The sequence below is a fragment of the Lemur catta genome, chromosome X (assembly GCF_020740605.2).
Source record: "Lemur catta isolate mLemCat1 chromosome X, mLemCat1.pri, whole genome shotgun sequence".
Classification (NCBI taxonomy): domain Eukaryota; kingdom Metazoa; phylum Chordata; class Mammalia; order Primates; family Lemuridae; genus Lemur; species Lemur catta.
In genome coordinates this window covers 48451739-48477207 of record NC_059155.1, presented here as the reverse complement: position 1 = coordinate 48477207, position 25469 = coordinate 48451739, and the positions used below count along the sequence as shown (strand labels likewise).

Below are 25469 nucleotides of genomic sequence, written 5' to 3'. Positions count from 1 at the left end.
GGCTGGGGATTGCTCCCTTCCTGGGAGGAGGGAAGGCCAAGGGCTAGAGCCACCTTTAAATTAGCTTCCTATTAAACTTCCTGAAGCTTTATTTTGTGAGGACACCCTGGAGGTCCTGAGGGTTTTCACTCACAGCCTCCTCTCATCTCTATGAATACAAAAGCTTTGCTCCAGGGCCTGTTTTTATCTAACACAACCAAGTCTGGCCAGGACCATTTTTCCTTATTCCACAGGACAGAGGGTCACCATAGCCAGGCCCAGTAGTCAGCTGAAATGAGCTGCCAGTCAGGCCTATTCACCTGGGCCTCTGACTTCCCAACCACTGCAGACACCTTGTCAGCACTCAGACCACCTGGGATCTGGAGCTGAGGCGTTTAAGAGTATGTCCTTGAAAGAGAGCCAACCAGCTGGAGCCCAAGCCCAGCCTGGGCTTCTGCCTTAATGTCCTGAAGGGCTCCTCCCAGTCTTCCAGCTGCCTAATCTATCTCTATTGGCAGGTCCTGCTGCCTTGCCTTGTCTCATCCCAGCCTCCTCACTACAGCTGTGTGGCCACAGTGATAAATCTACACAGCTGCACAGTGCTTCATGGCTTGAAGGGCAATTTTATATCCATCGCCTAATCTGATCTTCAGACATCCCTGTTAGAGGGGCCAGACAGAGATTCTTATAATCCCCATTTTACAGTTAGGGAAATGAGGCTCAGAGGCATTTCATTTGGCTGAGGTCACATAGCTAGGAAGTGGCAGAGCTACGAAATCATATTACCCTCTAGTAGAAATGTAGTCACTAACATCCCAAGACAAGGGAGAGGGATCAGAATTGGATTACAAAAGGATACTAGAAACCAGGAGTGGAAACATGGGAACCAGTGGCTAAGCAAGCAGCCATTACTCATAGTGACTGCTCTCTATCCTTCTCATCCTCCCAGCCAGCTGTGGTGCATCTACAGGGCCAAGGGTCAGCAATTCAAGTCAAGAATGGTAAGAATCAAAGTAGGCTCTCTCCCTCATTCCCAGCCTCCAGATAATCACCCAGCCTAGTTCCTCGCAGGCCTCTGAGGTACCCTTGGTATAAGGGGCCATTCTCTACTCCATCATTCCCTCTACTGGCTTTCCTGAGTAATTGCTTGCACCAAGACCAGTTGCTACACCTAAATTGCACTTAGAATCACTGATGAGGGAGCTGAAAGGGATTTGAGACATCATCAAGCCTGGGCATTCTTGGGGGATAGAGGTGGTATCAGAGTCACCATGGAGATATGTGTAGTTTGATAAACACTTTCACAATACAAATTAAGAAATTAAAACTACATAAAATTATTCTCGTCTGATGGATCTACACAGAAAATGGGTAGAGAGGCTGTTTCTCTCAGGGAAGTGAGGGGCATGTTAGAATCTCGAGGGAGTATGAAATGCTAGTGTCTAGCAAGAGGGAGACTGTGTTTAATGAGGTTAAGAAACACTGATTTAATGTAATTCCTGCATTTAAAAAATGGGGAAACAGAGTACCAGAGAGATTGGATAATACCATAATAAATTGTACTGCCTTATATTTGTATGGTACTTTAGATTTTTCAACAAGCTTTGTCTTTTATTTCATGGGATCTTCACAACCACTCTATGAGGTAGGTATTAGCTCCTTTTTACAGAGACAGAAACTGAAGCACAGAGAGGTTAATTAACTGGCCCAAAATTTCACAGTTAAGTTTAAGAGCTGGGATTCAAAACTACTGGGATTCAAATCTGTCTGACTCTTTCCCCTGCACTATGCTTCTTCAGTGATGTGTATGTACACTCCACTGAATGATTAGGTTCATTTTCTTCCCCAGCGATACATGAACATTCATTAAAGAACAGCACTTTGAAATAATGTCCAGTCCCCGGTGCACAAAGCCTAAAATGCATGAACCCCCAGGAGCCTTGGGAAGCAGCAAGCTAGCCAAGATGCCAGATGCTTACAGAGCTTGGAGTGGAAGGGAGGGGCCGTGAGTGTGGAAACAGTAAACAAAGGTTAATAAACCTGCTACGTGAGGATAGCTTCTAGGAGCCCAGTCAGTCCTGAACTGGCTGTGCTGAGTTTCCCTAATGATTGGACTTAGCTATGCCCCTCACTGCCACCTGGATGCCTGACTTAATAGCCTCAGAAGTGTAAATAGGAATAGAATGGCACCAAAACCCAAGTGGTCCTGCTGGGGACCCCAAGGCCCTGGCTGGGCCATGATCACCATCTGTCCAGGGAGGACTGAGACAGGCAAGAAATAGATTTGTTTGGGTATCTGGATGGGTGGCCTCAGTGTTTATTCTGTGTCAGCAGCTACTGATTTTGCTCCCAGTACCGTATAATGAGACCGTTTCCAGCCCCTCTGGGCCAGTCCCCCGTATTACTCTGTGCTGACCTTCAGTTCCACCAGAAGAAGTGATGGGGTCAGGTGGAAGGATGACGTGCAGAGTGGTCCATTTAAGGAATGAGCCGAACTATCTCCTCCTAACTCCTATCCCATCCAATTATCACCTTAAGGGAAGATGGCACCTTTTCCAGAAAGCCTGTTTCCTCACACCTCAGAGAGGCAGGCCTCCTAAGACTGGCCAAGGATGGACATTCAAAAGAATTTCTTGGGTTAAGAATGGATGGCTTAGAGGAGAAAGGGCCCCATGGGCTTGGATGACCTCCTCTCAGGGTAGGAAGGAATATCCCTCTCTTAGCAGGATGGAAAGAGAAGTTTCTCCTCCACCCTCACATGCTGGCTCCCAGTGTCCTGCCAAACAGTATGACTGCCCCTCCACCCCTGACTGGGGTGGGGCCAAGAGACAGATGCTTTGCCAAGGGTGCCTCAGCCCCCAGACACCCTCCCCTATTCTTCTGGCTGGTTCTAGTACAGCCTAGAAGTCTATCCCTCACTCTCATAAGGACCCCTCTCACGGGGCCTTGGTACTGAGGATCACTAGCCCTGGCTGCCATGAAGTCTGAATCACCCCTTATCCCTAAGGTTCTCCAGATAGACAGTTCCTTGTACTGAATGGCTTCCTGGGGGCCTAGAGAGGCTTTCCAGAAAGGTGTGGGTGTGGAGGAACCATAAAAAAGAATCTCTCAAGGAGAAGGAGAAAACGCATGAACCTGTGAGACAGGAGAGGGATTCAGTAGCTATCGCTAGGCAAGTAACATTGAATAATAAGACCTAGCCTGCCACTTAGTGTCTGAATTTTGCCTGTGCAGGCCCCATAACAACAAAGAAAATAGGTCAGCATGCCCACTCTGATCTTACTCCTCCCTCCCCAAGATTCCAGCTAGAAGATGTTGGGTAAAGACCCTTCCAGATGGAGGGGTCAGGAAAAGAAGGATGAAGACAGAAAGGCAGACTCCAGGAGCCCTGAGCCACTTTACAAACAGAACACCTTCTCTGCTTCCAAATGCTCTTCTTAAAGATTGGCCTTCTAGGCTATCCTGTTTGCATTGGTATAGGGGTGGGGGTTATGTACTGCTTGGTATTTCTTATTTTCTATTGCCCAGATTATTCTGACATGTGCTGAGTGACTACCCTTCTCTCATACTGAGATCTTTCAGGTGGAGTGCTCAATGACTGGTCTCGCATCACTATGAACCCCAAGGTGTTCAAGCTACATCCCCGCAGCGGGGAGCTGGAGGTACTGGTGGACGGCACCTACTTCATCTATAGTCAGGTAGAAGTGAGTACGGTCTTAGGCCTAACTCTTCTTATATCCAGAATGCAGATCCGGTGCAGGCCACATAGGGGCACTGTGGAGCTAGCCAAAAACCATCCAATGGCTAACTTCCTTTGGTGGGTGAGGGAAGTGGGGGAACAGCATTGGGAGGGAGTAGAAAGGAAGAAAGAAAGAGGGGGCCTGCTTCGTGGTTTTTTGTTTGTTTGTTTCCCTAGCCAAATACTGAAAAACTGAAAAGAGGCCCCTCCCACACCCTGTCATCTGATTCCCTCTTGCAGGCCCCAGGCCCTTGTTTCCCCTCTGAGCTGTTTGGTTCTACTGCCAAACTTGAACTTGGTCTCAGCATATTCTTTGAAAGTCAGTTCCAGGGCTGCTGAGAACCCCTCCCCTCAATACTGCTAGCTTGGGCATTATAATGAACAGTGCTCCTGTGGACTTTCTCTCTACCTCAAAAAGATTTCTGACTGTCTTTCCTTCCTCTTTCTCCCATTTGTTTCTCTGTCTTTCTGTTTCTCTATTATTCTTACATCCTTCCTACTGTCATTCTCCCAGCCTTTTCTCCCTTTGCTTTTGTCCTTTCCCTGCCCTGGGCCCACTCCCCAAGTCTGCCAGTGCCCATCTACTTGCATCCCCCATTGTTTGCCTCCACGAGGGTGGCTCCTCAGAGATAGGCGTAGATGAGCCTTGAGGTTGCGGCTTTTGTAGGCAGGCAGCAAAGCAGGTGGATGGACAGGAGGACTACAGAGCCAACAGATGGGTCTAATAGGAGAGTGACCAGAGAAGGTGGGTTAACAAGAATTTGCTAGGCACACCAAGTATCTTGGCATAGCTTGGGTCCTGACCTGAGAGATTATATGGCACCCGAATACATTGCCCCCACCTGAAGAGCTCATGGACAAAGTGGCCTTTCATAAAGCGATTTAGGGTGATGGATGAAGGTCCCAACCCCCATGGGGCTGTGGGTATAATCCCAAGGTCCTATGACCTATGAGCTCCATGTGGTGGGGGTTAGGGAATCAAAGCTTGGGGTGGGGTGTGATGGATAAGGGTAGCAAAGGATGGAAAAATTAATTTTCTGGACCTAGGAAAGAATTGTGGGTGGTCCACACATGCTAGGAAAATCCCCATGATGTCAGGCCATTGAGTATAGGCTAGTGCTTCCCTCTTTTCACGAAGTGAAATTAGGGGCCTGGGTTTTGGCCTGCTAAATTCTTTATCTCATTTGTAATGGATAGCTCTCCATCTCTCTGGACCTGTTTCCGCAGTCATCAAATGAGAGGGCCAAAGGGCACTGGGAATCAGTGAGAAAAGTTCAGCCGCAGGGGAGGGGGTGCTGCAAGCTGAGTGAGCTTCTGTTAAAAAGCTGAAGAAATGGCAAGTTGTTATGTGACCTCTCCAGGGAATCTAAGTTTCTCCACAAATAGTCCGTGAGGCTTGAAAGTGGAAGTTAGTTTGTGTCTATAGTACTGATTTAGCACCTAATATGTGCACAGCACTGTGCTTCATGCCAGAGCTGGGGCAGGGGTGGGGCGTAAATGAGCAATTAAGGCATGGTTCTTGGCCTCACAGAGTTAATGACAGGTGTGCTGTTGTAAGAAAGGTTTTTTTTTCAGCCACCTGAGCCCCATGGAGTGGGAGTACAGTACATAAACTTGTCACCCTGCCATTCCTGTTGGCCGGCTAGCACAACTTCAGTTGGCACCGCCACCCCCACAAGGTATATTGGCAGCTCATCTGAGAAGGTTCTGTCTGTTCACGACAGGGAGGGTCCCCACCCTCTCTTTCCTCTCTTCCCCAATCCCTTCTTGTTGCCTTTCACCCAGGTATACTACATCAACTTCACTGACTTTGCCAGCTATGAGGTGGTGGTGGACGAGAAGCCCTTCCTGCAGTGCACCCGCAGCATTGAGACGGGCAAGACCAACTACAACACTTGCTATACCGCAGGCGTCTGCCTCCTCAAAGCCCGGCAGAAGATCGCCGTGAAGATGGTGCATGCTGACATCTCTATCAACATGAGCAAACACACCACCTTCTTTGGGGCCATCAGGCTGGGTGAAGCCCCTGCATCCTAGATTCCCCTCATGTTGCCCCTGCCCCTGCCCCTGCCCCAGATTTGGGAGCCGGGACTCCCGGAACCTCTAAGTGCTGCTGTGGAGTGAGGTATATTCGTATTGCAGCCACAGAGAGAAATGCCCCAGTGCTATTTATTCCCCAATGACTCCAGGATGACATGGCCTGCTTGACTTTCCAGAATGACCTTGAGTTAACAGGACAGTTGATGGAGCCCCAGGGTTTACCTGAAGCAGAACCTTCTTCTCTGGCTCCATGTTGACTGGCTTATGGCATGACTTTTCAACCCCCAAGGTCCCTGTTGTCAGAGTTATCATTTGTTGCACTAAAATGAGGATCCAGGGCAACAGGCCAGAGAAAGCAAAGGTGTACTCCAGACTCTGGGGGGAATATCTGACCCAAGAGGGCTGCTGCTCCTCTCTTGGGTGGGGGTGGGGATGCGGGTGAGTGGGAAGGGAACACTGCAGCCTAAGGAGAGGGCCAGGGAGGGGAAAGGCAGCTGCTTGTGGCAGAGACCATGTAAGAAACCTGCCACCAGGGCATCCTCAGCAGTGGAAGCATTCTTGCTGCTCCACACTGTGGCCTGCAGGAGGGTCCGAGAGCTCTTCCCACTCAGGCTGAGAGCCACGCTGTGGCAGCTTGCCGGGCTATGGAGAAGGAAGGCTTGCTCTGCCTTGGATCAGTTGCAGGGAATGGCCACAAATCTGCCTGCACATAAGAACCTGAATCTGTACTTGGGGCCACATGTCTCTCACTTTGTTTACAGCTGTGCTCCACACTCAGAAAACTCCCTGGGGTGGCCTCCCCATTGCCCCCATTCCCAGCCTGACTAGAACGCCTGTCTTGTTGCTCCACAGAGCCTACCTCTGTCTGAGACAGGTGCCTAACCTGGGACCTGTGCTCGTGTGAGTCTGGGACATTCTTTAGCTTACCTGGGCACAAAGAGAATTTTCCATTTATTAAGCAGCACAAATGTTATTCATCTAATCCTAATTGAATTGTGTCTGGGGATAAAAGGTTGGACTGGATGACCTCTGGAAGTCCCTTCACATTCTACTATTTCTGACTCTTAACAGGCAGCCACCACAATAGCCTTCTAAATTCCCAAACCCTAGACTGCCCCTGGGCATCAGCAAGGCAGAGCCTTTCTACCTGGCCTTGAAAGGACAAGAGGTGGGAAGAGGACAGAGGGGTTTTGTTCAAGTTTGCTGCAACTCAAGTGGTCATTAGTCCAGGCCTTATCTGAAAGGACAGTGGCTCATGCCCTACTGACCCAGCCTGTCTTTGTTCTGGCTTCATAAACCATAGCAGAGCATAGTCACCACAGATGCCAGGCTCAGGAGAAGCCATTGTCTAGACATCAGTGTCTAGGCTTTGGGCAGGGCTCTGTCCCCTTGTTCAGGTCCAAAGGCACCTTCCCTTTATCCCAAAGCTTCCCACCTGATCATATGGTAGGACCATTCAAGGGCCTGGCTTACTTCTGACAGCCTGGGTCCAGCCTGGCTTCTGGGTGCTAGGTCTAGTCCAAAACTGTGAGGGCCACCCTTGTACAGCCCAGTCCTCTTGCTCCTGAAAGGAGTTTTCTTTTCAGAAGATGGAGAATAAGTTCCTTCAGGCAGCTGAAATCCACCAAGAACAACAGGTACTTATTTCTCAGCTGTGTCTTCCCTTTCTAAGCAACCATACTGCTTGGTCCTTCCAGGGTCAGGGCAAGAAGTGGTGGACTAGGCCTCCATTGTCTAGTTGCTAATGATGGCCTTGCAAACCCAAGGTGAAGCAAACTTTAGGCATGTGTCTGGCCCCAACTCCTATAAGGTGCCTTGGACAGTGTACAGTTGTAGCAGGAACCAACAGGAAACTCTCCTTAAAGTTTGGAAAGTACTTCCTCTTTTATTATCTTCTTTGAAGAAGGCAGGGCAGATAATATTACAAATGCCATTATTTAGGTGAGGCTCAGAGAGGTTAAGGACTTTGACCAAGATATCACCCAGTTTAAGTCACAGACCTGAGGCTTCAGCCAGGTCTAACTCCGGAACTATTCTGTTACACCACAGCATCATGTGGAATTTCAGGTCTAGAGAGAATAAATAGAAGTGGTAATATGGAACCAAAATCCTGACAGTCCTAGGGAGAAATCCATTTTCATCCCATGATGGTAATGCCTGTTCTCTTGGCTACCAGGGATTCTGTGGCAAAAGAATCAGACGTTTCTTGGGGAAACAGCCATCAGCCTTAGATCTCTTGTGTTCAGAAGAATCTTGTTGACACCATGTCCAAGCAGCAGGCCTCTGGGACCCACAGAATTGGTAGCCCTCATGTTCCTTTCCCCATCTGAGGAACCAGCCAACCATCATGTGTGGAGCCCCTGCTGTGGGCAAGGTCCTCCTTTTGTTACCCTGCTGACAGCTTACAGGAGCCACCCCGCTGCCCACAGCTACTAAGTATGACTCCTTATCTCTTTCTATCATACCACAGAGACCTTAACCCTGCCAGGGGCTCTCGGGGATGGAGGGAAGACCTGAGATTGGTTCTAAGGCCAAAACGTTTGAGGAGAGAAGAGGAAGTCTTCTTAATTGTGCCTCTAAAGAGCATTCTGATACTTGTTCTATTCTCCAGACATAAAGAGGATTATAGGGGAAATAGGATTCCCATCTGACCCTTTATTCATTCTGAACCCCCCAAAGGAACCCTGGGGGGATGATGAGGGAACAATGGGTAGCTGGGGCCCCTATTGCTGCAAAGTCATTGACAAAATGGGGAAGTGATTTACTGATAAGAGAATGTGGGAATATATTTATAATTTGGAATTATGCTGATGTGAGTTTACCAGAGGGCCAAGGCTAGTGTGAAGAATGGGACAAGAACATTTGTGGGCAAGCAGATGACAGAGATTTGAAGAAGAATTGCATGGCAGAGGCCTCTGCCAGCTGCTTTGGCTTCAGCAGCCAAGCTGGCACAAAAGGCAGCTGTCAGAGGCTACTCAACTACTAGTTACCTGGAAAAGTAGTATTTGCCTTATTTCCCCCTTCATCCATCGGGAGCCAAATTTCTTTTGCTGAACAGGAAAGAGCTAGGAACCCTGGAGGTAAACAAAGACTTTGATCCACATGTGAGTGTGTGTGTTTTATGTAACTTCTGGTGGACGCAAATAGATTCAGAGAAATTTCCAGCTTAAAAGGACCCTAGAGGGAATCTAGCCCAACCTACATTCCACCCCATTGTTACTCATGTGGAAACTGAGGCCCAGAGAAGGAAGGGGACCTACCCAAAGTGGGGAGCAAGCCCTGACTCCAGACTCAGCAGAGTGAGGGGGTAGAGCAGTCCCTGTCCCACATGGCCCTCTTCTTTCTCCCACCCACAGACTCCAGGCTGGAAATGCTTGGCCCCTTCAGGAGACTAGTCAGGCAGGGAGAGAGAAGCAGCCTTCATCAGAACTCTTCCTCCTCCCAAGGCATTCTCCCAGCTCTTGCGTCTGGACTGGAAGGCTCTAGACTGGCCCAGTACCAGGAAGTCCTTAGGCTACCTACACTAGTGCTGCCTCAGGCCCCATCCCTGCCTGGAGTCTCCCCGAGGCCCTGTGAGCACAAAGAAGGAAACTGATTTTTTCTCTTAATCCATTTCAGGGCTCTTTCCAGGAGGGGTTGGGGTATGCCACTTCTTCTTTCCTCCAGCTGGGATAGGGGGGCTTTGTTTTGAGAATGGCCTGGAGCAGGCCCAATGCTGCTTTTGGGGGGGCCAGCATCCAGTGTGAGATACTGTGTATATAAACTATATATAATGTATATAAACTGGGATGTAAGTTTGTGTAAATTAATGGTCTATTCTTTGCAAATAAACTGCTCCCCCCCCTTCTTGAAATTGTCTTGAGCACTTCCTACATGTTAGGTGCTTCTTTACAAGTGACACCACACATAAGCTAGGGGAAGGACCCAGGTACCCATTTTAGAGGGGGCAACAGAAGGAAGGTAGAATGAATTTTCTGTCAAAACATCCCCATCATCCTCTCTGCCCCAGACCACATGCCCCCATCCCCATCAGCTTATATCTTCTCCTATAACCACATGCCTGGTAGGTAGATATCCCTACAAAAGGAACACTGTCCTGGAGCAGGGACACACAGCATGGAGTCGCCCTCAGCTTGAGACTGTGGCATCTATAACATATTTCAGGCCTGGGCCCAAAACAGCTTGGGTAGATCCAGCCTCCAGCTCCTCACAAAGGCCTCATCCCATTTTGCAGATTTTGAGCATTGAGGAAACCAATGCTCAAAGAATTTAAGTAGCTCAGCCAAGGTCACCCACCAAGTAAGTGTGTCTGCCTGGTCTGATTCCCAGCCCAGTACCCTTTCCACCCCACCGCGCTGCCTCCACCACTTGGCCCCAAGCTCTTTGCATGAATGCTGTAATAAGGAAGAGGCTCCCAGGAAGAAGACCAGATAGCAAGCTCAAGAACACGTAGCTCAAGGGAGTTTTGGGGACTTTTCACAACCCCAGCAGTCTTTGCCCCCATTATATAGGTGGAAAATGTGACACTTAAGCAGCAATGTGCACACAGTAGCACATGACAAATCTGCATTGGCCAGATGTGCAGGGCCTGGATATTGGAGCCCAGGCTGGTCCTCTGGCTGCCTTAGAGGTATTTTTTAAAAAGGAAACCAGTCACGACAACCTTGCAGACTGTTTAGAAACACGGAAGCTCAGGGAAAATGTAATGTTTGGCAAAAGACACAACAGGAACAGCAGGAAGGTGGAAGCGTGTCTTTGCCCCACTGTGTACAAATCATCACATGAGGCAGGCACCCGGGGCAGAGGCAGCAGATCACATTGTAGTAAACACACACGATGTTCTAGCCCAAATTGTCGAGCTCAGTGCAGGTAAATCACTGGACCAAATGGCATCCACCCAAGAAGGATGGAGCAAAGGAGCTGTGTGCCAAATTGTGTAACCTGTCATTGCAACAACCACTGGGCCAAGAGTCTGAGACTTGCCATTCAGAAGAAGAGTTCTTTATGGATGCTGGAAGCCAGGTACCTCACTTCCACCTGAGCAGTCTGGCTGACTCTCACACAAAGGGCAGACATAGGGCCAGGCAAGTACAGGCAAGTTGCTGGGGGCAAGACAGAGGAAATTAGGCCTGAGCCTGACCCGTTCTATTACAACTTTAAGAGGCAGAAACTGAGTGTGGACTAGGGAGTAGCAGGGGGTATCAATTACTTCAGCTTTCAACACAAGATCCTACACTGTGAACCTTTTAAAAAATGAGATGCCATGAAATTTAGGACATTGTTTGCTCAGGAACAGGAAATGGGTAAAATGGTTGGAGGGGAATAATTTTGTGCAGCTTTCCGGTTTACAAAGTTCAGTCACATCCAATATCATCTGATCATCCCAACAGCCTTTGTGGTAAGCAGGGGAGGGATTATTAAACCCATGTTATAGATGAGGAAACTGAGGCTCAGTGGTGACTGATTGCCCCAAAGTCACATGGCTTGAAGGTGGTGGAGCCTGAACTCAAAGCCCACCAGCTCTCAAGGCACCCAGTCCTGCATGAGTCTCGATGCCATGAGGTGGGGCTGTTTGAGAGGTCGAGAAGGAAAGACATGCGCAGGGATCCTAGAACCCTCAAAACAGACTAGTTGGGGCACACAGTATCAGAAGATGGGATTTTATTCTGTCCATTGTTTTCCTTAATGCTGGTGCCAAGGTGCCTTCAGGGTACCTCTCCCCTAGGGTCTCCCCTGCTTCTTGGGGCTATCTCCTAAGTAACCACAAGGAAAAGGCAGAGAAGAGCTGGAAGGAGAAAGCAACAAAGTGGGAAAAGGAGTGCAGAAAACATCCAAATGGACAGCCCCTTCCCATAATGAGGACTAGCCAAATCAGGAGCAGGAGGCCCGCCCTATAGGGCTCTGGTCCCCAACCCCTGGGCCGCAGACTGGCACTGGTCCATGGCGTGTTAGGAACCGGGCCACACAGCAGGAGGTGAGCGGGAGCTAGTGAAGCTTCATCTGTATTTACAGCTGCTCCCCATCACTTTCCATCCACCCACCCACCCTGGGCCCATGGAAAAATTGTTTTCCATGAAACTGGACCCTGGTGCCATAAAGGTTGGGGACCACTGCCGTAGGGGACTTTTGTCCTCCTGTTTTCACTGGTTCCATCGTACCTTCCAGCCAGGCTGAGAGGCTGCTGGGGATGTCTGTCAAATTATCACCAGCTCCTGGGTCTCTGAGATGCCAAACTTGGTCTTATGCTGGTCAAACAGTTTGCGTAGAGCATCAATATAGAGTGCGTGGTATTTAGCCACAATCTCCTGGCTGGGATTCTCAATCTTGGGCAGTGGCAGAGGCTCCCCAACTGCCAGGGGAGACAGAGAAGGAAAATGAAAGGAAAAAAAGCATCAGAATAGCTCACTCCTCAGAATGGGCCCCAGGCCTCAAGCCTAGGCTCTCCCCACTCTCACCTCAAAGCCACCACTCATCCTAGCCAGGCTCCCTGCCTCTGAGCATAGCTCAGCCTCAGAGCTGGACCCTGTATCCCAGACCAAGGCTGCCAGCAGAAGGGCCCACTCACCAATGGTGGTCACAGGCCGAGTATAGGGAAGAAAGCCCCAGGAGTTCTTGGTGAAGCCACGGCCATAGAAAGCACAAGGGTAGACGTGTACCATTCTCCGGAACCACTTCTGGAAGCGGTTGACCAAGCCCCCAGGAGTAAAAATGTACTGATTGTAGAGGTCTGTCTCCCCAAAGGCATATGCAGGGATTAGAGCCACCCTGCAGAGGAAAAGCATGTCCTTTGATGCCCAGAAAGGTAGGGACTCTGCTAAAAGCCAGGCATGCTAACTGCCAGTGGTCCCTGGGTCTGCCTGCAGGCTCCTCAGACCCCAGCCCAGCTGTGCCTAGGTCCAAGCTGAATGTGGGGGCTCCATGGCCTAGCCCTGGCTGCCTGTGGGGGACAAGCAGCAGTAAGCTACAGGGAGCAAGCCCAGACCTTCCTGTGAAGCCTCAGGTTTGAAACACTGGAAGATAAGACCCAAGGGCCATTTCAGTTGGCTTACTTCTCTTTAACCCACAGGCTACACTTGGCCCTGAGATGGGGTTGTAGGCAATCCCCTTTTATAGAGGAACTGGCCCAGATGAGAGACTGGTGTGAGGGATAATAGGCTTCAGGGCTGGCCCTCCACCCTTTCTTCTTAAGCAGAAATGCCTCCAGGACCTGGCCCTGGTTCTACTGCAACCCAGAGGTGGCTTTCCTCCACCCTATTTTTTCTCCTATTTTTAATTGACAAATAAAAATTGTATGAATTTAGGATGACTATAGTTAATAACAACATATTGTATACTTCCATCTCCCTCTTTAGATACCACTTCCCCAAAACCCCTTCCTCCTTCCGTGCTGGGCTTTTGAATCCCCTTCCCCCAGTCTGGACCAGAGCTGTCCTTACCCATGTCGAAGGGCCATGCGCACAAAGCCAGACCGGTTCTTCAAGACCAGGGTGGAAGAGCCTGGCTGGCTGTGTCTGCACTCAGCCAGGCCACCAACCACTACAATGAGCATGTTGCCTGTGCCTCTACGGGTAAGCAGAAAGTCCATGGAGGACTGGCTCACAGAGCAGGCACCTGGCAAGCAGAAAAAGCCAAACAGTCCTTGGCCACTTCCCAAACCCCGTAACTTTCCTCCCTATCCCTTCAAAGGAGGGAGGGAGCAGGGGGCCTCACTTCAAGCAGGTGAGCCTAGGGTAGCTGTTTAAGACCAGAGGGGATCATGGAGTTGGCCTTGCTCTCACCCATTGCCCTGTGCTTCTCCCTTGGGAAGTGATTTCTTCTTTGGCTTTATGTCCTAGGAGCCAACTCACCTGTAGACATTACATATTCTCTGAGGAAAGGCACCCAGAAAAAGGCTCCCAATGTGAGCATATAGGGGGTGATGCCAGGAAAGATCTTGGAGAAACCTGAGGTCTCTGTGGAAAAGTGGCCAAAGCATGCATGGGACATGAGCCCATGAGGGTGGCAGGCGAGGATGTAGTTGTGGCTGGGGGAGATATCATGAGTCTTCAGAAGCTGTGGGGGAAAGTGGAATCAGGAGGGCTACAGCCAGGGAAGAGGACTCCTCTTCTGGCCAGAGACCCAAAAGGGAAAGGGCTGCTGCGCCCAGCCATGCAGGTTGGGCAATATACAACCCCAGGGGGTGTCACTCTCACAGGACGCACCGTGGATGATGCCCTGCACCCCTCACCTGACCCAACCACTAGCACCGGAGCTGGGGCGGGGCCCAGGGCCTGAGTGGGGACCTGGGGCTACTCACCTTGAGCGGGAAGTAATTGCAGTAGTGTCTCCATAGACACCACCTCCTCACACAGTTAAACCGGCGGCCACCTGAAAACAGAGGCAATGTAGCCGAGCTTTGCCCACCCCCACAGCGGGCCCACCACAGGTGCTCTCACTCACTGCTGTTTTCTGGCCTCTTAACTGACAACCAGGGTGGGCATATCAGGGCCAATTTAGGACAGACATAGCTTCTGCTTCACTAGCTGCCCCTCTCCTAACCCACTCCAGTTCTGATCTGGGCCTTTCTAGCACCTTAAAAGGACCCCTTCCCTCAGCTTCTCTAGCCCAGGGAGGGGCAGGCTGAAGGGTTGCCTGAGAATTGGCCAGAGCCTCTTAGGACTATAATGAGACAAGAGGAAAGAGCATGTGATGTGCGGCAACACAGTGCCGGCAGGGGCCTTACCTCGCTCAGGGGTCTTCCAGTCAAAAGCCAGCCAGGTGAGCATGAGCACAGTAACAGGCCAGTATGGTGTGTACATCACCAGGTAGAGGTTGACAAGGATCACGGTGGTTACTGGAGGGAGCCCAGCCCAGAGTTAATGAATTGTGAACCACCCCTCACGCTTACCCTCTCTCTGGAGCTCTGTCCACCCCAAGGTCACACACACTCTCACCCATGCCCACTCAGCACTCTGACTTCCTCACCCCAACACCTGGCCCACATGCCCACTTGCCCACATCCCCAGGCCCCTCTCCTCTCTGTCCTTGGGAACCAGATTCGGATCTGGGAGGCAAGGTGTGTTCCTCCCCAGCCGTGCCTCACACGGTAAGGGCCTGCCCTAGCACCGTGCCAGGTTCTGCCCGCAGTGTGTTCCATGGCAGGGAGCCAGTGTTGGGCCCATGGGTCAAGAGTCCTAGAACGGTTTTCTTCTAACTCACGTTTTCCTCTCCATATCGTCTCTGCAAGGCATCAGTGAAGGGAATACTACAGAAAGCCAAAACTCACCTTCAGCCAGGTTGGGGGCATACAAGACGGCAAACAAGAAACAAAGGAAAACACAAGCTGGAATAGAATAAGGTACGGGGCCGCACAAGCTCCAATCAGATCTGAAGAGTGTAGGTTAGAGTAGTTGGAAAGAGCCACTGGAGATGAGTCATAGGAAGCCACACTCACTTAGAATTATTACTGGACTCAGTTTTTAAAACAGCTGTGAATAAGATAATGTGGGAAAGTGGGTCAAAATAAAGATTAGAAAAGACAAAAAAAACACTTCTAATTGAACATGGCAGTTTGAACATAGGTTTTTGTCTTGACTTCTTGCTGGAGCCCCATGAAAATTATCATTAAAATGCTTTTTTAAATATAAATCCACATGAAGAAAAAGAATTACCGAGGTGCCAACAGTGGATACGAGACATCAGCAAAACACTTGCATGCAGGAAAGTAGATGGAGGAGAGGGTAACTGACTCAGAACAACAAAAGCTGAAATCTAGTTATCTGCAAAGAGGATGCCTATAAGAAGCAAGCCTGTTTGTATGGAAGAATGTAGGAAAGACTTGAAATTTGGAGGCACCAGGTGTCACAAAAGGCAGGCATGAGGCACAGGGCTAAAAACAAACAAATAAACAAACAAAAAAACTGAACGATTGGTAGAAAGTGTGCTAAAGAATTAGAACCCCAGGTTCCCTCCACAACTGGATGGTAGGAGGATTATTCTCTAAAAAAATTGAACCAAAGAGACTCTAGACTCAAATACTTAAACCAGACACAGATAAGACATTCTATATGCAGGCAAATTATTAATCAAGTATGAAGGTCGAATAAAAACAATTTCAGATATACACAGGCTCAGATATTTGTCTCCCATGTCCCTTTCTCAGAAAACTACTGGAGGATGTGCTTCACCCACCAATATGAAGGAATAAACCAAAAAAGAGAAACCCATAGAGTCCAGGGAAAAAGGGGACCCAGTGAAGGAGGGCAGCGAGCAGGGTGAGGGTTAGGGAGAGGTGAGCAAGGCACCCAGGGCACAGCATTGAAGGAGACATTCACTCTTGGGGTCATGCAAGCACTGGCCCAACACTTGCACAGCCCTGAGAGTGAGCACCTTTTAAAATTTGGAACCAAAGGTGCCTCAAGGGCCCTGGAGGTGACAGCTGTGCATGAGGCCAGACTGTAACAGGAAGATGATGGGCTCCAGCAGCGATGTCCTCAATGTGTCCTGATGTGTTTGCACATATTGAGAAATTCACATGTCTGTGGAGAGTCAGGGGATGAATTAGTGATAACTAATAGATTTCTAATAGATAACAAAAGAAGTTTAAAATGAGGCAATTATTAACTCCAGGGAAAACAAGAAGTTACATGGGAAAGGAAATATAATCTTGGTACACTAAATAGCTCAATTGTGAATAATATTTCCTAGTCATAGGCGTTTAACCAAAACCTGTGCTATAACAATTTGGGTAGCATGGGGGAAGACAAAGTTCCAGTCATAGTGTATAGAGCCAAATTCTCATCTTCCATATTAGGAAGTCTGTAGTAACTGTCTAAAATTGTTATATCAGAAAATAATAATATTTAGAAATTCTAAATAGTAAAATTAAGAAATACAGAAGTAAATACCAGAAGAAAGAGCTAACAAGGTTGAAAAGGACTGCCTCAGGGAAACAGAACTAAAGGTGGAGCAAAAGCCAGTAGGCTTTTGATATGAGCCATTTAAAAAGAGGCATGAGTCTAGTGCAGAGGGCACCTTCCAGTTTCCCTCAGGCTTTGCTCCAACCCAGACAGTGTTGGGGACATCTTGTGAGTGTGGCCTCAGACAGAGCGCCCTGTGACGAGATGAGTCCTGGATTTGCCACTTACCATCTGTGTGAACAAAGATGTCGCCGAACCTCAGTTCCTCATCTGCAAAGTGGGAATTAAAATAGCAATATCTACCCTATTTTCCTCACAGATGTATTGGGAGGGCCTTCTCTCAAGGCCTTAGGATCCAAAGGGATACAATTCCACTCCTGAGGAATATACCCTAAATACACCCATTTTGCAAATTAGGAAAATAAGACTCAGAATAAATGCCTTGCTAAAGGTTTCACAAATAGTAAGTAGTAGGGCTGGAATTTGAACACAGGTGAGTTGAGGTAAGGAAGACCCACCCTCCCTACTCACTGGCATGCCCCTGTGCCAGCTCCATGCTCCAAGGGCCTATCTGTATTCTTCATTCCCAGATAGCTTACAAGGCCATTTAGTTCATGCCCTTCACTCCAGCGAGTACTCACCTGAACCACTGGCCAGGTGAGTGGTTTTTTTCCAGGCCCCACTCCCATAGAAATGATTTGTTTCAATGGCCGGCATATAAATAACTTACGCAAAGCATTTGTGATGATGTATGGGTTGAAAGAAACGGATGGATAAATGGTTGAATTCCTCCAAATGAGAAGTTTCCAAAGCCTTCCTCTGTCACCAGGCCAACTGTCTCTCACTGATGGTTTGCTTTAGTCCCTGCAGTCACAGCTAAGCCCTTTTCCTTGGCTAGCCCCAGTGGAACTGCTCCCCATCTTCCCAGAACATGGCCTCCACACCCCAGTGTAGACCCAGGAGGGCTCACCATACACTCCTGCAGCAAGGCACATGCATACACATGCATACACGCACCCCTGCATAGCCACACACCCATATGTGTACTCACGCCCACACGGACACTCACAGATCCCACAAATACCATGCCCAGCTGGATCAGGCCAGAGGCCAGGGTGACCAACCATCTTGGTTTGCCTGGGACAGCCCCAGTTTGAGCATTGAATGTCCTGCGACCCTAAAATCCTTCGAAAGTCCCAGGCAAGCCAGGATGGTTGGTCACCTTACCAATGGCTGAAGAAGACTCACCGATAAGGAAGGCACTGAGGGCCCACTGGAAAAGAGCAAAGACCTCCATGGCAGTCTTGAGGTCCTTCTTAGAGGGTAAGAGCATTATGCCCAGGGTCCCAGTGGCTCCAAGTAAGTGCTATTCTGCTGCCCAGCCCTGACTGCTCGAGGCCTATGGAGTTTCCTCTCTTCATGCTTTCTTCTCCAGCCCCTGCCTAGTCTCCGCCCTCTGTCCCACCCCTCCACAGGATTGCAGGACCACATACCGCCTCTACTTGTCCAGTTCCTTCCAGTTGCCTACCCACCTGCACATTTACCCTCTTGGGCATGGCCTAGGCTGAGATTGTGACAGCCCCTTGCACAACTGGGTAGAGAAATGTGGATGAAGCCATAGTGTGGGAAGTGACCGGGTGTGGGTGTGCGCTGACAAGAGGCCTCCGGGGCCAGTCTGGATTGGGGGAGTGGTGAGCAGGAAGGAGACCAGGGCTCAGATGGGACATAGGGTCTGCATTTCTATTTCTGAGGCCCAGCTGTCTATGGTCTCTCAGTGACAATGTGATTGGATGGTAGAAGAGAGGAGATCACAAGCCAGGCCTAGAAATACCTCAGTCTTTTGATCAGTCTGGGAGAAGTCATTACTCACAGGAAGAGACATCTCATGTGTATGTAAGCTATAGTAAGTGTTCAATAAATTTTTGTTGAGTGAAGATACAAATGTTAATACAAATGGTATCATTCTGTGTACATGAAATTTTAGAATAGGCCAAATTAATCTATAGTGAAAAAATCAGAGCAGTGGTTGCCTCTGATAGGGGATTGACTAGGAAGGGGCATGATGGAACTTTAGGGGGTGACAGGGATGTTCTCTGTCTTGATAGGACCTTGATAGGACAAATCAAAACCTCATTTGCGAAAACTCAGTGAAAGTACACTTAAAATTTGTGCATTTCACTGCATGTACATTTTACCTCAAAATTAAACAAATATTGAACTCTCATTAATGCTGAATGTTTAGGGGTAAAGAGTACTGATGTCTGCAATACACCTTGAAATGCATATAAACTATATTGATGGATGGATAGAAGCATGTAGTGATGAAGAGATATGCGATAAATCAAATAGAGCGTAATGTTATCTGCACAATCTAGGTGGTGGGTGTTCACTGCATGATTCTTTCAACTATTCCATAGGTTTGAATATTTTTATAATAGAATTTTGCAAAAAAAAGCCTCCCTCAAGATCATAACAAAAAATAAATTTTTAAAAATGTGATTCCTTCATGCACGTACATGTGCACACATGGCCTTTGCATGTAAGTATATGTATGTACAAAAGAAAATATGTATCTAGTTGTCAACACGTTTATATACCAGGTCAGGTGGCTCTTCAAGTGTGTGTCTGTGTGCAATGGGGTGTGTCAGTCTGAAAGCATCCAAGTCCAGCCAGGTGTGTGCTATGGGCCAAGTACATGTGAAAGTGAAAGACTGGAAAGGTTTCTTTCTTTTTTTTTTTTTTTTGAGACAGAGTGTCACTTTGTTGCCCTGGCTAGAGTGAGTGCCGTGGCATCAGCCTAGCTCACAGCAACCTCAAACTCCTGGGCTCAAGCGATCCTCCTGCCTCAGCCTCCCAAGTAGCTGGGACTACAGGCATGTGCCACCATGCCCGGCTAATTTTTTCTATATATATTTTAGTTGGCCAGATACTTTGTTTCTATTTTTAGTAGAGACGGGGTCTCGCTCTTGCTCAGGCTGGTCTCGAACTCCTGACCTCGAGTGATCCACCCGCCTCGGCCTCCCAGAGTGCTAGGATTACAGGTGTGAGCCACCGCGCCCGGCCTGGAAAGGTTTCTTAATGCAATATTATTGAGGACATAGTATATGCACTATTCTAGGCAGCTGGGTTAAATCAGTGAGCAAAACAAACCAAAAAAATTCATGCTTTTGTGAAGTTTGCATTCTGGTATAGGAAGACAGATGATAGAAACTAATTACATAATATGTCATAAGGTGATAAACGCTATGGGAAAAAAAAGAATTTTGAGCAGAGTAAGAAGGATCCAGAGTGCTGGATGGTAGGAAGAGATTGGGTGGGGAAAGCAGACTTTACAATTTTAAAAACAGTGGTCAGGGAAGGCCACACTGAAAAGGTGGCTTTAGAGCAAAGGCTTGAAGGAGATGAGGAAGTGAGTCGTGTGGCTGTCTGGATTGAGAATGTTCCAGGCAGAGGAAATAGTCAGAGCAGAGCACAGCCCCTGAGATAAAGTGTCCCTGGCAGGTTTTAAGGAGCAGCAAGAAGACTTGAGCCAAGTGAGTAAGACGAACTGAGTAGGTGAGGTCAGAAAGATTGGTATGGGCATGGAGGGCCTTGTAGGCCAATGTAAGGACTTGGCCTTCTACTCGGACCAAAACGGGGAGCCTTTGTAGGGTTTTAAGTAGAAAAGAGACAGGATTGATTTATGCTGTTGAAGGGCATGGAAGGAGGAGAAGAGCTTTGAGGGGCTATGGCAATAATGCCCTGTGAGAGATGACGGTGCCTCAGGCCATGTTGGTGGCAATGGAGATGGTGAGAAGTGGTCGGGTTCTCCATGTATGGAACGTGTGATGTTCTCCTCTGAAGTAGAGGCCCCACTTGGACCCTCTCCTTTCTGAGGCTCAGATGCCACCAGAGGGGAATCCCATTGGTGAGCACCCACCATGGGTCCCACTCTGGCCTGGGTGCCTTCCCTGGATCCAGTGTTGTCCCACCCAACTCGACAAGAAATCTGTGGAGGGTGTTGGGTGCAGCTCCCCTTCTTGGCTGGAATGGTCGTTCTGTGAAGGGCTGGCAGGAAGTGAGGTGGAAAAGGGCAGCAGGGCCAATCTCCAAAAGAGTCTGGACCCCCAGCACTGGCCTTAATCCCGTGGGCACTGAGGAGGTGAGGTTACTTTCTGAGCAGGGACAGTGACTTGTGCCAAATGCCATAGCAAGGCAACTTTCAGACACGGGGTGGCTGTCAGGGCCCAGTTTCCCCAATGACTCACACACACGCTCACCCTTTTTTCTAACACCTGCTTGCAGGACCAGCCCCACCTCCATGCAGAGTAAGTGGCTCACGGGGATTTTCACTGGCACAGAAAGGCTTGCCGGCCCAGATCCCTCTCCCCATTATACTGACGTTATTGTTTGGGGTAGGGGTGTCCCAGGACCCAGGCTCCTGTTAGGGAAACTTCCTGAGACTGTCCCCTATTTGAGGAACAAAGTTCCATAAACATTGAGCACAGGTGGAAGGCAAGGGCCAGACAAGGCTCTGGTGGCTGGGAAAGAGCTGGCCTGGGCATCTGGCGTGGAGGTGAAGGGGGAGAGGAACCACAGGTGACGGTCACGATTCAGACTCGGCCCCTGGGTGGACAATGGCGATGGGAAACATAGGAAGAGGAGCACTTCCTGCAGGGTGAATGGAGCAAAGTATGAGCTCAGTTTGGGCCACCATTTGTGAGAGGGGCCTGTGGGACAAGCAGGCTCTGTGATGACTAGTAAAGCCAGCTGCTGGTTTCTAAAGCATGTTCTGCTGACCCTGGGCTTCCAGAGACTTGCTACAGGGGCAACTGCAGCGGGGCCCCTGACGGGGAGGCTGAGCAGAGGACTCTGGCCTCACCACCCCCCTCTTAAAACAGGGCAACAGCTCTCTGAATCTGTTTACAAGTGGAATTCCACGAAAGACTGTATTTGACAGAAGCGCTATGGTTGGGGGTGGGGTGGAGGAAGAGGAACATTCTGCAAGGCCATGTGGAGGCCTAGCAGGGAAAGGATCTACATTTCTCTGCCAAGGAGAATCCGCCTCAGCCCAGCTGGGGGTGGGCTCTGGGCCAAGTGCATGGGGCCCCAGGACACATCCAGGAGCCAGTGCCAAGGCAGCAAGTGGAAACTGCAGCAGCCTGAAAAGAGAAGAGCTGCCTGCTGGAGAGGAAGAAGGCCTGGGGCTGAGTGGTCACTTCACTTCCCTCCGCTGAGCTCTGAGGGGGGCCTCATTCGTATCAAGCCTGGCCCTGGGAAATTGTGTTGTCCCTGCCTCTTCACGTATCTGTCCACTGACCCCGACTCCTCAGCTCCCCACCCTGGTCTGAGAGTTCTCAGGGGCAGGGATTGAGTGCTACTGAGTCTTACTGTCCTCATATGCCCCGCCCCTAACACAGCCCACACAGTAGACACTCACTCATTTGTCAGAAAAAATGCCTGAGTGGGTGGAGGTCTGGCCCGTATGGCACTGGGCAAACCTCTGAGGCTTGGTTTCCTCACTCATAAACAGTAGATAATGAGCAGTCCCTCTCAGATGTGTGAGAATCCAGAGAAATAACAGATGGCCAATCAGTTTTTGATCTGTGAAATGGTGTCAACATGTAGGTTGCCACTGTCACTGTCATTAAGAGAAGGGGCGGGAAGGGTCAAGATGGGCACTGAGGAGTGATGGCCCAGAGTTAAACTGAACCTGTCTGGGGATGGGCTTCCCCCTGAGCAGCGTTACCTTCAAGAAGGGGTGTCAGAGATTCAAGAGCAGAAGCCACGACAATGTGAACGCTTGGAATATTTTAGAAGCTCTGCCTTCCTGTCCTCACAGAGAAGGCTGTGTACCCAGCTGATGCATCTGTGTGCATCCCACCATCCTAACACCAAACAGAGAAATGGTCAAGGCTGTTTGGGGGCTTCCAGTCCTCAGTCCTATTCCCCTCCATCATCTTGCCTCTCCATTCCCACAAAATTTCTGAAGATTCTGATGCTCATAGGTTGTCAGAGCCAGAAGGGCTCTCAGAGTTTTCTAATTCCAAGCTACCCAAGGAAGGACACCCTATAGTCTTCATTGAGCCCCTTCCAGTGAAATCCTTCTTCCTGCTTTCAGACCTAGGCTCAAACCCCACTGGTCGTACTCTAGGCCCCTGGAAACAGACAAAAATAAAGCCAGTCCTTCCCTTACATAGCCATTTTCACTCCACCCAAGCAGGTTCCCAGATAAAATATAAGATGCCGGTTAAATTTGAATTGTAGACAAACAATGAATAATGTTTGAGTGTAAGTATGTCCCAAATATTGCATGGGACATACTTACACTCAAACGTTGCAGGGGACAAATACTGCATGGGCCATACTTATACTCAAACATTATTTGTTGTTCATCTGCAATTCAAGTTTGATAGAGCCCTATGCCTTTATTTGCTAAATTTGGCAACCCTATGACCAGACCAGGATCAAGTGGTCAGAGCAGTTGGCACACTGTGGCAGCCACAGTTAGGCCTTGTCCATCACATCCAGATAGTAGACCTCACTCAGTGGCTCAGGAGGCCTACATGTAACCCTCAATTTCTCCACTGCCCCAGAGATCAGGCTAGCCCCCATGCCCTGCACTTAATGCTTTGCTCAAATTCTTCCAACAGACTCCCCACTATGCTGGATGATTTTTCCTGCATGCCTGGCACCCACTCCCATTCCACCCATCTCTACTGAAGGAAGAAGGCCTGCTGAGCAGGGATTTTAGGCATCCTGGCTCAAGTGCCTGTTTTCCCTTTCTCTCATCTGGCAAACTAAGAATCATCAGGGGATGAAGGCCTAACTAAGAAACCAAAACAGGAGATGAGTGACGGGGGAAGAAAGGCTGAGTCTGAGTTAGCTCAAAGGTACTAGTAGGCCTCTAAAGACTCAGTGGATTGGAGATGGCCACTCTCCTTTACCCTGGTGGGCAATGGGTATGTTTCCTGTTTCCAAAGGGCTCCCAAGATTTGAGGCCCTCACATGGCCATTCCTTCCCAAAGACTAGCCTTTACCTCCAACTTCATGCCACTGGCAACAATAATGAGTCTCAAACTCTCTCATGTATGCTCATGCAATCCCTTCACAGATATGGAAGGGGGTATGTAGACTATCACTGTGGAGGAACAGAGGGAGAAAGGGGCTAGGACCCTAGTCAAAAGCAACATTGTGAACCTCCCTTCCAAAGGTCAGCTTCAATTTTGTATGTAGCGCTATAGCTGTTGTTCATCTGTCTTCTCCTATTTGGCTATATGCTCCATGAGGTTAGGGATCTCTGTCTGTTTTGTTCACTGTTATATCCCCAGTGCCTAGAACAGTGCCTTGCACATTATACGGTTGATAAATGGTGGCTGAATTACTGACTGGATGAATGAACAAAGCAGGTCAGGGGTAGGAGCAGGGTCAGGAACAAGGTTGAGGTCAGTACAGAAACCAGGCCTGAGCAGAGCAGGAAACTTTGTGGCCTTAGAGCCTTAAGGGACGGGTGGGAGGATGAGGAAAGAGAAAATCCTCAGTGATCTACTCAAAATCCTTCAGTGAGGTTGGCTCCCTGTTGCCCAATCTGCTACACCCCCTTACTCACATTCCAACACCTACAGTCCAGTGATATAATCCTTCATCAGCAAGTTCTAGGGAGACAGTGATTCTCTAGATGCCCAGGTGTTGTGAGCCCAGGACAGGATGGGATGATTTCCCCACATTCTCATTTTTTATATTCAAATAACTCTGTGTGCTATTGTGTCTAATTAGGACAACTTGGATATAATGGCTTACGTTTGACAATTTCTCAACAGTCCTCAAGTTTACTGAAAACTTCCTTCTGATGTGGGCTAATTCATACAGACACTTAGGGACCACCGAACTCTAAACTAATGAGGGCACTGATTACCATGGAAACTGCCATCTCTAGTGGCCTCTGAAGGGGAGGAGGAATGGGGAAGGGGCAGATGTAGGGGTATGAACTGGAGAGCAGGAGCTGGGAGGCAGGGACTGGGGTATGGTAGAGGGAAGGAACTGCCATTTGTTACTGGCCTTCTTGGTGCCAGGTACTGAACAAAGCATTTGACATACATTCAATCATCACAGCCCCCTGCAAGATTGGCTTTCATTCTCCTCCCCTCCCACCTCATTGACTGGCAAAGCATAACTGTTAATCAATAAGATGGCCTATCACTGTTCCCAGTGCCTCTGATTGGAAAAGGTAACCTGTAACACCCTGCCATCTAAGCCTTATCAAAGCTCAGAAATGATATTCATAGAGAGATGCCTGAAGAGCAGGCAGCTCAGCCATTGCTGGAGACACGTGGCTCTAAAAGGCAAGGCCTGTGCTCTGGATGTTGGATCATAATCTCCAGATGGGAGAGTGCATGTTGGGGGAGTAGGCTTCAGTGCAGAGCTGGAAAAGCTACATTCAGTATTATAATAATTATAGTTTCCTTAACACAAACTACAGACAGGAAAGCTCAATATTTGCAAAGCTGGTTTTTCTGTACTCCATGCCACAAAAAAAAAAAAAAACCCACACAACGGGGCTTGACATTCAAAGGGACCTGTCACTCTTTCCGCACAATCTGAAAAAGCAATCTTGATTGCAACAAACAAGCAGAATCTACGTGACCATTGCTATCACGCTATCAAAGTCTAAATGATGTCTCTTTCAGGATCAGCATAATGGTTTTCTAAAACTATCATTGCTTTGATTCATTTTAAGTCACAGTATTTAATTTCTTTGAAACATGCAAATGACAGTAAGGGAAGGTGTGAAGTATTTCTGTTTATTTAAAATAAGATGGGGAAAGATGAAATAG

General features: G+C 48.8%; 2 protein-coding genes across 7 annotated transcripts in view; one reads left to right on the top strand and one right to left on the bottom strand.

The window, feature by feature from the left end:
* EDA (ectodysplasin A) overlaps positions 1 to 9600 on the top strand; it is a 304544-nt gene extending 294944 nt beyond the window's left edge. For 2 of the 6 annotated variants that reach the window (XM_045538120.1, XM_045538124.1), the window contains 3 exons: positions 929 to 980; positions 3553 to 3683; positions 5504 to 9600. In XM_045538120.1, coding sequence (XP_045394076.1) covers positions 929 to 980; positions 3553 to 3683; positions 5504 to 5755 — 435 coding nt within the window. In that variant the 3' untranslated portion in view covers positions 5756 to 9600. The remainder of the gene's footprint in view (positions 1 to 928; positions 981 to 3552; positions 3684 to 5503) is intronic. The other 4 variants (XM_045538125.1, XM_045538123.1, XM_045538122.1 and 1 more) reach the window with 3 other exon arrangements.
* A 2333-nt stretch (positions 9601 to 11933) lies between these two features.
* Positions 11934 to 17989, bottom strand: AWAT2 (acyl-CoA wax alcohol acyltransferase 2). Its single transcript, XM_045537940.1, has 7 exons — positions 17905 to 17989; positions 14481 to 14591; positions 14055 to 14125; positions 13606 to 13810; positions 13195 to 13369; positions 12324 to 12523; positions 11934 to 12107 (listed from the first exon to the last, which is right to left on the bottom strand). The coding sequence occupies exons 1-7, from the start codon at positions 17987 to 17989 to the stop codon at positions 11953 to 11955; spliced, it is 1002 nt and encodes a 333-aa protein (XP_045393896.1). The 3' UTR covers positions 11934 to 11952.
* Positions 17990 to 25469: the final 7480 nt, after the last annotated feature.

Bases quoted from the DNA above. Each gene is read 5' to 3' on its own strand.
- AWAT2 (XM_045537940.1), bottom strand. From the start codon at position 17,989: ATGCTCTTACCCTCTAAGAAGGACCTCAAGACTGCCATGGAGGTCTTT. The intron at 13,370-13,605 runs GTGAGTTGGCTC...TCTGCTTGCCAG, and splicing joins AGAATATGTAATGTCTACAG to GTGCCTGCTCTGTGAGCCAG. The intron at 12,108-12,323 runs GTGAGTGGGCCC...CTCCCCTGGCAG, and splicing joins TCGGCCTGTGACCACCATTG to TTGGGGAGCCTCTGCCACTG.